This window comes from Neltuma alba, unplaced genomic scaffold (assembly GCF_004799145.2).
Source record: "Neltuma alba isolate B1F8T4 unplaced genomic scaffold, ASM479914v2 tig00002482_pilon, whole genome shotgun sequence".
Classification (NCBI taxonomy): Eukaryota; Viridiplantae; Streptophyta; class Magnoliopsida; order Fabales; family Fabaceae; genus Neltuma; species Neltuma alba.
In genome coordinates this window covers 1-10,717 of record NW_021632875.1, presented here as the reverse complement: position 1 = coordinate 10,717, position 10,717 = coordinate 1, and the positions used below count along the sequence as shown (strand labels likewise).

Genomic DNA, 10,717 nt, shown 5'->3' with positions numbered 1-10,717 from the left:
TAGGAAGTTTTGTGTAATTTATGTTAAATTAAGATTGAGACGTGCATCTTAAATTAAATGAAAGAATGAATTTGGAGGAGGAGATTGACGCGGTCCACTAAATGATTAACGATTTCGAAGGGGGTGGGGCCCAAAACAGTCTGTAATCTTGACTTTGGACACGTAAGAAGTATGGATTCGATTTGGGTTGACCCGATGATCACATAAAAATAGCATCTATACTAAATGTCGTTATTTACTTATTTGGTTGTAATAAATCTGTCCAAGCATTTTAAGTCTCACTAACTAACCGCCAAAGTCAACCCTCTCTCTTCTCCACACCCTTTAATTCGTTCCTCTTCTTCTTCCACCTCATCATTAACTCATTCCTCTCCTACTTTTAATTTGCTAAGATCTAGTCTAACAATATCATATCTTTCTGATCTCCATCCATCCACACGTATATATTACAATTTATATATACCCATGTTATTAGCTGTAAAAGAAAAGAAAATAAAAGAAAATGTTGCTTCAATTTAACTGCATTTTACTCTTATTTCCAATCAAGGCATATCGTTATGGTGAATTGTTCATATTAAAAAAAAGATTCCCCCCACCCCAATACAAGTAGAAGTGTACTGTATGCTGTGTGGCTATATTTAAATCATGGATGTGTATTTCGCATATGCAAGAAAAAAGTTGTTTTAATATGATATTGGAAGCTTATAATTATTGTCGTTCTCTAATATTCGATTTTAGATGATTCACATGATTGAAATTAAATTCAAATGAATGAATGTTGATGATGCATAGGGTTTATAAGGGAGTCACACACATATTTTGACACTATTTGTCACCAACCACAGTCGTCTTTCAATTATCAAGTTTTTTTTTTTTGGGCTACGCATGAGATTTTTTTATTGGAGGCAATCCTATTCGAGACATCGTCAATCACTAAATGTGAATATCTCTCCCAGTAAAATTTGAACATTGATTCGTAATGTTGTGAGAAATTAGTTCCTTCTACTAGACTTAATCTCTCTTTTTAATTATTGAGGTTATTAATGTTTAATTGTGGTGAATTAAATGGGGAGAAAAAGGCTACTGAACAAACTTAGCAGGAAATAAGCGCAAAAGAAGATATATTATCTATTGGGAATCCGCAAATGTTTTATACAATTTGTTTTTTTTTTCATGAGATCTAAAGTATGTTTCGCGAGGAAATTAAAACGTGATTTATATGTATTAGTGTATTTAGTTACTTGTGAGGGATGGCTTTCGCACTTTCTGCTAACTAATTAAACAGGCCGAGGAAGGCCCAACATACACCCAGAGGAAAGATAAAAGAAAGATTCGTTTATACTATAAAATGGGATTTATATTTACAATTAGATGAGTATTTTATTTAAATAGAAAGTGGTCAAAAAGTGCTGATTAATAACGAATTGCTCGTCAAATTTTCCAAACCAAAGGTTTCGTACATGAGGTCAGGGTTCTAAGTAACTGTTACCTTTTTTTTTTTTTCCCGTCTTCAATCTTTATATTCTATTTGGCAAATCCAAATAAAGCAGTCAAATTTACACTAAAAATATACGCCTTCACAGGCTTAAATAATCTGCATAAAACCACTAATTCCCAAGAAATCAATATAAAAATAAACCAAACACCATAAAAACTATTTTCAATATGAATTATATCAAAAGAAAAGTTGTTAAGAAATTGCCATATACATGGGGGGTTTGGTTCTTAAAAACGTTTAAATCAATGCCAGGGGTTGATGACTATGTTAATCAGACTAAAATTTACACACATATAGTAGTATTTAAGTAGCTCACAGTTTTGAATAAATATTATCCTTGGCCATCGCATATATAAACTTCAGGATAATTTCCCAATTCCTTCACTATAAAAAGGCTGAAGTGTCAGAAATAAAGAGAGTTCCTCAGAATCCTTTCCAGGGAAATCATAGGGTGTGACCAGACCTTTTGTGGAGTCAAAGATTTTGGTAACCGCTTTGCGAGATTCCCACCATAATCCCTATTATGTTTTGCTTTTACACACTTCAAATGTGACAAAAACCAAAATAAATGTCCAAAATGAGAATATTTGATACGGCCTGTGGCATGCCATGCACATAATGAAAAAAAAAAAAGAGCTTTTAAATTATGTTATCCTAATCTCTGTCTTCAAAGAATTTCGTATGAGCAAAATGAAGAGAATTATTCATTTTAAGTAGACAGAGAATTCAATCATCTCCGCTCGATGATAATCAAATTCATATTCATTTTCTTCTAAACTCAAACTAGAATATTAAATATTATGTAGATAAATGTGTGCTGTTATGCTGTCAATCAGTTTGTCTTCTATTAAATTCTCCCTTTTCTTTCTCAACATTAGTACTCTCCAGCATGTTAATTCTTTTTCTGCCTGATCATGATCATATTCCTCAATCTACATAATGAATACTCTTGTCTCTTCCGGACAGATTATGCCTTGTTCCCTTGATTTTTCCCTTATATATATATATATATATATATATCATCAGTTATGGTCTTTCCTTCTTTTCCATTAATTTTATCCCTAAATGTTTTATAGACAGTTCACAGCACTTCCCCTACTTCAACGTAAATGTTAATACCAAATGAGATAGACTTTCACAAAGAAGAAAAAGATATTATACTCTAACATTAATTGCAAACCACAAGATGATGAGTTGGGTATAGTCAATAGTAATGGTTCAAAATACCGCCGTGTAATGGCAATGAGCAACAGAATCTATTTGAAGTAGCTAGGGCTTCCATTGTTTAGAGGGACTCTAATCATCTTCTCCATCGTCTGAATCATCTGACCTCTTTCTTTTGGCTCCACCCTCAGTTTCATCTTTGATGTCTTCACCAGTCAAATCACTAGATCCTTCCTCATCCTCATCAGGAATTTCAGCACGGACGTCGAGGATCTGTTTAAAAAAAAAAAATTGAAGCATGAACCAAGAATTGAAATAAAGAAACTAAAAAGAGAAAAAGGAAAAACGATGCACAGGAAAAATCTTATGCAAACTGACATCGTCTGCAGCTCCCCCCTCCTCGTCACCGGAACCGTCATTGTTGCCATCGGAATCGTCGACACCACCATCGTGCTCGCCAGCATCTTCTTCCTCATCGTCGTCCTCATCATTATCCCCTTCGCCTTCAGGAGCTTCAACATTGTCACCATCATCTCCTTCCTCCTCCTGCTGCTCCTCCTCATCGTCTCCTTCACCGCCAGCGTCGTCGTCATCCTCGGCTTCTTCCACTTCATACAGATTCAAAACCACCTCATCTTCCTCCACATGCTCTTCAAGAAAGACTCGCATCATTCTTGTCATCTTCATTGCGGCTACGGAAGATCTCAAGCCAGGCACTGCACACTCTTCTGCGCTCACTTCTTTGGGCTTCCTCGATAGACTCTGCGCCAGAAAGCTGTTAATATTCTGTTAAATTAACCAAGAGTGAGAACATTCGCTTTGCATGCTTGGGTCGCTCAATGGCCAAAATGCCCATGGACTTAATTGCCCGTGGAAACAAAGAGCTGTACGTCAAAATTGGAGTAATGGAGTATGCCTGATGGTCCCTCTCCCATGGGTGGGGCGGGAGGGGATTTTAAATGGTTAAAATAAAATTAAAAAAATTTAGTTAGTTAGTAGAAACTCTCAAGGACTCCGAGTTTACGACCAAATTTATGCTCTCTCCTATTAAAAGAAACCAATATTCAGTCCTACGTGGAAAATAGAGAAAACACATATAAACAATTATATAAAAATTTCAAGAATATAATCATCTCCCCGTGTTTTGACGTTGGTTAAAATTTGAAGAAAACACCAGTCCCTTTTTCCATATAAAACATTTTTAAGAAGTACTTCGTCTGATTTATATTGCTTTAAGTTTTTAGATTTGAAAATTCAATATACTTTTTAATTTACATATGATATAAAAATTCTAACAATAGGATTTTTCTTTTTTCTTTCTGTTTTTTAACAATGAAAGGGCAAGCAAAAGCTTGAGAAATAATAGGATTATTTTTTCAATGTATGTACTACCTCCAGTCTTTAATATATGATCTTATTTGACTTTAATTTTGATCTTAAATATAAGATCTCAATCTACTTTGTCTCTCATATTTATGTTTTTTTTTTAAAGATAGTCCTTCTAATAATTATAGTTCTAACCAATACACTTGATTAGTAAGGATATTTTAAAAAAAATAACACATATTTATTATAAATAAATAACTAACTTAACTTATTTTTTTAATCTTTTTAAATTAACTAACTGACTTTTATAATTAAGTAGTACTGAGAAGAATAGCATTATTCTTATTCGCGAGCAAAAAAATTGGAAACAAAAATTCGCAAGATCCTGTCGAGAAAAGTGCCAAGCAAGTGAAAGCTGACAAGGGCTGAAAAGAGAGGCGTACGGAAAAAATGAATAAGCCTACAAGGTTGATATACTTTCGAATTTGACCAACACAATGCATCTCATTAACTTGATTAGGAAGTTGAGGAAACTGGGATGATTAAATTGAATTGTTTTAAGTCAATAAATACACGTAGGATTAAACTGAAATATTTTATTAGACGAACACCAGAGTTAACCATCCAAATCTAAAGTAGTACTTTAAAACAGATATTCACAAAACCAGCAAATTTAGGAGCAAAGATAAAACCTCTGAAGATAAAAGCAAAAGATAGTCAGACATACATAAACTTCTAAACAGATTTAGGAAATATTTATTTTACCCAATTCTTACAGTAGCATAGCAAGCAGTCATATAAAATTAGTTAACTGAGTTGTGGTAACTGATCATTTCCTTTTTTGGACCTCATGCATATGCCGGATATTAAATTCAAAAAAGCCTAGTACAAGATTATTATTTAATTAATGGACTAGGACGATAGTTGAATATTTTAAGTTCCAAGTTTTGTCTCCATAAATTGACCACAGTTGACTACATTGCATGTCGCCTCCCAGTAAGTTCAGAGTTCATTCGGTGGCCTTGCCTTTCCGTCTGCTGCTGCTGCTGGTTTCCAAGAGGTAACAAACCATAGATTCCACATCATCCCCAAATATGCTATAGGCCTCTATCGCCTGCAGGTAGCTGAATCCCATGGATAGCACCATCTGCATGCTATTGCTCAGATTTGAATCTCGCTCTTTCCCCATCGCCGTCTTGCCATCTCCACCTGATGATCCTGCCATACATTGATTTATCTACTCATTCAATGGGTCTCATGCCAAAATGTAAACGAGCCTGAACTTTTTACCACATTTCGGTCTCCTTCAGTCTTAAAAATTTGTGTTTGTATATGCATGAAGGTGATGAAGAAACTCACTTGCTCCAGAAGATGATGGTTCGGCATTTGAAGTTGAGGATTCTCTATGAGCAAGCTGCTGCTTAAATGTAACATCAGCAAGATATTCAGCCCGAGAAGCTTCTATCACCATGTGCTCAATCTCCTTTTCTGTAAACTCAAGATCGGAGTAAAACCGTCCCTCTGCTAAAAGTGCCTGTTCAGAGAAACAAGAAAATGCTGTCAACACTAAACTCAACAACATTTAATTCGCACCCCATTTCAAGATACTTGCATTATCAATCTGTTGGTCTTGCTGAGCTTTGATTGCAGCCTTGACTTGATCTTTGTCAACGTTTGTCTGCATTATAATGCCAAAAAAGCCAGAGAACAAAAAAAGAACATCAGCCATTAGTTGACCAAATGATATATATATATATGATGAAGAGTCATTTTCACGAGTTATAGGGTCACTTCCACGAGCTTCCTGAACCTTGGCGAGGTTTATGTGCCTACCAATTGTTTCTATTGGTATATAAACATCAATTACCAACATTTTTTATCAGAACAGAGCACAATAGAAAGAATACAAAAGGGAGGCACTGCAAGAAACAGAATGATAGGTAAGATACACACCCCACGAAGGCAGCTAAACCCCAGTCCTGCACCAATTGTCAAGCGTCGTGGGTCAATAAGGGAATTGTAATGATTCCCATGATGATAACTCAGTCGTATGGGTGGTGTGTCAGTGTCATAATTTCCATGAAAGATGTTGATGGGTTCTGCGTCAATAATTGATGTTAACAAAGAGCGCGTAACTAATAATGACAAACATTCATTAAAATCACTCCCTCTAATATGAATTAGTACCTATAGTATAATAGTATATATGAATGGGACGATTATACATCTCACACATGGACTGAATCTCAACATTGTTTCCATAGACCTGCCAAGCACAAAAAATACACATTAGAAAGGCTCCACCCCCCCCAGAGGACCACGTGCATTTGATAGATAACATTAAAAGGATTGCAATGTCTTCGTCACATAACCAAATATGTGAATTGATCTTATTTCTAGGGCTCCTGTTCTATAACACTGAAAAGTGGTGACCACTGTCCCTCGAATTGTGCCATGTATTCATATTTTAACTCATGAATGAATAGAATGATAAAATTCAGTAAGTAAATGCTTACTTAGGAAGCGTTTGGTTCCTGGAAATGGGCCCTAGGGAATGGGGGGAATATGGCATTACATCACTTTGTGCATTTGGTTGCAGTCATTGTCACACTAACAAATGCCTGTTACCATAAATTAAGGAATCATCATTCCTTTGAAAAATGAGATGGCACATTTACCAAAATATCAAGATATCACATCATCATCCATATCCTTCCTCGCATTGTCAGGTCATCCATCTCATTCCTTGCATCGACCAATCTCCACAACTCTCATCTAGATGAAAGGAGAAACCATCTGTAATGATTGCATCTAGATCGTTCTGACATGGTTCACCCTTCCCCAGGCAGCAACAATTTCTTTTTTATTTTTTTCACTGGATATGTGTTTCTGTTTTTTTTTCTTGCACTGGATCTGTGTTTGCTGCTGAGAGAGGGATTGAGGTTGAAGAAAGGAGGAATGACAGCAATTGTAATGTGGATGTCAGGGCACAGCTGGGGAAGATGTTCAATTTTGGTGTGGATGCAATGATGGCACGTGTCAAAGAAGGAAGAGAAGGAAGGGGAGAGGAAAAATTGATGCAGGCTGTTATAGTCTGTTAACTTCTATTTATATTTAGTTACATAAATATTTTTCCAATATCATACTACAAAATAGTTTGCTAGTTATCCAAACCCAATCTCTTCCCTTCTCCAGTTGCCGTAGAATTGACCTAAGGTGGCTTCTTTTTTTTTTTTTTTTTTAGTTTGTCCTTTCATAATACATTTAAACAAACTTATGTCATTTTTTAAATATTTCTTCAATTGAAATTTATTTTCCGATTAATTATTACAACATCCACCCTCTCCAACCAAATCATTAAATAGACTCAAATTTTACTCCAACTATCAATCTCATATTATATATTACCTCCGGTCTTTAATATATGACCTTGTTTGACTTTTATTTTAGTCCTAAATATAAGACCCTAATCCATTTGTCTCTCATATTTATGCATTTTTTTTCCAAAGTAGTCCTTTTAATAATGGTTGTTCTAACCAATACACTTGATTAGCAAGGATATTTTAGGAAAGACAACACCCATTTATTACAAATAACTAACTTAACTTCTTTCCTTAATCTCTTCAAATTAGTCAACTAGCTCTTATAATTAGAACCAAAGATAATACATAATACATCTTCTTACTCCAAATATGTGTTCATTTAAAAATTTTATAAATGGAAAAACACACAGCAAACATGCATCCCACCATTTTAGCAAGATCAGCGATCTTCTGGCCATATCAAGCAAAACTGAGTGTGTTCCAGTCATCTTTAGCCACACCCAGCACATGTCATTCTCTTGTTTCAATGTCGCACACAATGGGCACAAGCAAAGTCACATTCGTCATGCACAAGACAGGCAAGATCGCAGTTGCTACACAAGGATTTTATTATACAGCCCCTTATTGAGGTATGCAGCACACCCCCAGAATTAGCAATCATGTCCAGCCAACATCCATTCGGATGACTGTCTCTGTTACTCTGTATACTCACCCAACAGGAGGCTATGCTTTACTCTTAATCAGCATGCATAATTTCAAGGAAAAAAATTAAAATGACTAGAATTGAAAAAAGTGTTCAACTACATAATAAATGGGAAATGGCTCTTTATAAAGCAACAAGAGAGTTGTCAATAAACTGTTTAAAACTCCACCACCCATGCCAAAAAAAGGCAGAGACAACACAAATCAAGCACTAATTATCATTTATGCACCCTCGCCCAAATGCATGCTTTAATATGTTCCTTCAAAATTCACTTCCCCACACACACTCCTCCCAGCAAACCAAAAGAAAAACCTCCAATGCTATTTTTTTCCCGGTTATATCCCACATACAGCTTTGAAGGTCAAGTTTTCCATCTTGCAAAATGGTAATAGTCAATTTGAAATCGATATTAATAGGAAGAATAACTTGGCCAGCATGTCTCCTAAGATGCTCAACATCTAAAAAGATAAGTGGGGAAAAAAAAAAAAGGAGGGGCAGAAAGCAATTTATATAAACGCATATAATCAGATAACCCAATAATTAGAGATAAAACCACAAAATTAGAATCAATAGCATCTCAAACTATACTTCGGCATACCTTATCTCTTCTCTTCCTCTTACAATAAGATGTGAAGCCTTCAGTAATAAATTGAGAAAAGTGGTCTCTTTCTCGCTCCTGGAGATAATTAAGAAAAAAAACAATTGTTCTAAAGCTCAATAAAACTTCTATCAATGGATAAAGGCAAGAAAATAAATATCCAGGAAGTGATATTCATGCACTGCGGAAAAAAGCTACATGTTATAGAGCAGAACCACTTTGCCAATGAAGCATCCAATGAGTCATATAGTAGAAATATCATATTTTTCAATCAAATTACAATATCTGCATAGATGCATGACAAAATGGAGGAAGGTAAGAGGAATCTTTAAAAATTCTCTCAAACAACGTAATAGCCCATTGCCACTCCCGTTCAACAATAGCATAAAACTAAACGTCAAAAATCCAAATTACAATGTCAAAGGCCACAAAAATCATAGGCACGAAGGAGGATGTCATCAAATGGATATGCAATCAACAAGGCAGATTTTCAGATATAATAATGTGAGCCACAGATAGAAGATGAAGATTTAGAAACAAAATAACTAGAACGTCACAGTACCATATAGTCTATGCACATCTGTCGGACCCGATCATATAAATCAGAGTCCCCATAAACCTGGTCTGCAACTGCACGAAAAAGACAGTTTCCATCCTCCAGCATTCTTTTTACTTCATAACCTTTTGCCCTTCTGATATCAATTTCAAATTGCCGCTCTCTCTCCTACATTATATATCAATACCTCATCAATAAAGGATGAATATCATGGGAAAGACTGTCAAGCAATAAATTGTAATATCGAAGCAGCAAAAACCAGTGGTGCCTGATTTACACTTTGCCAAGGCACATGGTGTGTGTATAACTCACAGTTAGGGAGATACAGAATGTGTGATTGTGTATAATGTGGAAGGAAAATAAGGGGATGTTCCTTTGTTACACAGCAGAGGGAGGCAAGAGACTTTCGTTTTTTTCTGTCTAGTGCCAATTTAATTATTATAGATTAAATAGTTTATTTTTAAATTATCAGCATTAAATATCCCACTCCCCATCTTCCTTTTTACCTCCTGTATGCAAAATACAAAGTCAACCCAAACCAAATCAATTTCCTATTCTCCTCATATTCTCTCAATTATATTCCCACACCATATTCATTCCCTATATTTCGGTCTCAACCATTCACTCTGATACTAGAAAACAACAATACAACAATCAAAAATTTAATACACACACAAAAAATAATATAAAAATATGACATAAGAGACCCAAAAAACTAAGGACAGCTCAACAAAAAACACCAATGATTCCCTTTCTATTCTAGAATATCTCATCTATGTTAGAGGCCATCCCAAATTGCCTTGCATGATTTCCTTAAGTCATCCAACTTCCTTTTTCTATGCCAATAGCTGGCTGCTTGCATAGCAAGCACAAGTTGAGTGTACGTAGCAGAAGCTGAGAACAAAACTGGTTTATTGATTTTGGAATTCCAATACACGAACATATCCTATTTGGAAACAGTGGATGAGGAACGGAATTCAAGGGGAAACCCAATTAAGAAACAAGGAAAGAAACAAGCCCCAAATAGAAAATACGTAATATACCAGGGCAAGCCTTTACCACAAAACCAGCATAGAGGCTTCAAGTTTCAACATAAGATTTGTCACAAAATCAAGTAAGTTATCTAAATCACCTATTCATCTAAAATCAAAATATCATCAAAGAGAATTTATAAAGCCGATGCACAAGATTTGTAACTAAATAAGATTTGGTTAACTGTTAACTTACTAAATCATCATAAGAGGACGGAAAAGCATGGAATTGTTCGTCAGCGCTATTGTAGCCCTCATTCTCATTAAGAGACTTCGGGGGAAGTGGGTCGAGACCACCAGGTGAAGTCCTGGCTGAAACAACAGGCCACGCAGATGCTTTCGAGATGGTCCTATTTGGACAGCATTTGAATTTGATGACACATTTTCTTTGAATTCAAGTTCGGGGCTGACGGTTTTGGAGGAGGAACAGGAGGAGGTGGCGGATTTGGGAGTACTGTTAGCACTGCGCAAAGAATCATTCCGCTTGAACCCTCGCTTCCTGTTGCAAGTCTTTCTGA

General features: G+C 35.6%; 2 protein-coding genes across 2 annotated transcripts; both read right to left on the bottom strand.

Annotated features, from left to right (window-relative positions):
- Window positions 1-2,794: 2,794 nt before the first annotated feature.
- Window positions 2,795-3,349, bottom strand: LOC114729424 (prostatic spermine-binding protein-like). Its single transcript, XM_028916428.1, has 2 exons — window positions 3,041-3,349; window positions 2,795-2,935 (listed from the first exon to the last, which is right to left on the bottom strand). The coding sequence occupies exons 1-2, from the start codon at window positions 3,347-3,349 to the stop codon at window positions 2,795-2,797; spliced, it is 450 nt and encodes a 149-aa protein (XP_028772261.1).
- A 1,363-nt stretch (window positions 3,350-4,712) lies between these two features.
- Window positions 4,713-10,678, bottom strand: LOC114729463 (OTU domain-containing protein 5-A-like). Its single transcript, XM_028916464.1, is given in 10 exon segments — window positions 4,713-5,206; window positions 5,348-5,522; window positions 5,601-5,666; window positions 5,942-6,087; window positions 6,176-6,254; window positions 8,613-8,690; window positions 9,175-9,336; window positions 10,396-10,538; window positions 10,541-10,582; window positions 10,585-10,678. Coding segments are annotated over 10 exon segments (1,194 nt in total). The 3' UTR covers window positions 4,713-4,997.
- Window positions 10,679-10,717: the final 39 nt, after the last annotated feature.

Excerpts from the sequence above, each read along its gene's own strand:
- LOC114729424 (XM_028916428.1), bottom strand. The coding sequence starts at position 3,349 with ATGAAGATGACAAGAATGATGCGAGTCTTTCTTGAAGAGCATGTGGAG. Across the intron at positions 2,936-3,040 it reads AGGGGGGAGCTGCAGACGAT|ATCCTCGACGTCCGTGCTGA; the intron begins GTCAGTTTGCAT and ends TTTTTTAAACAG.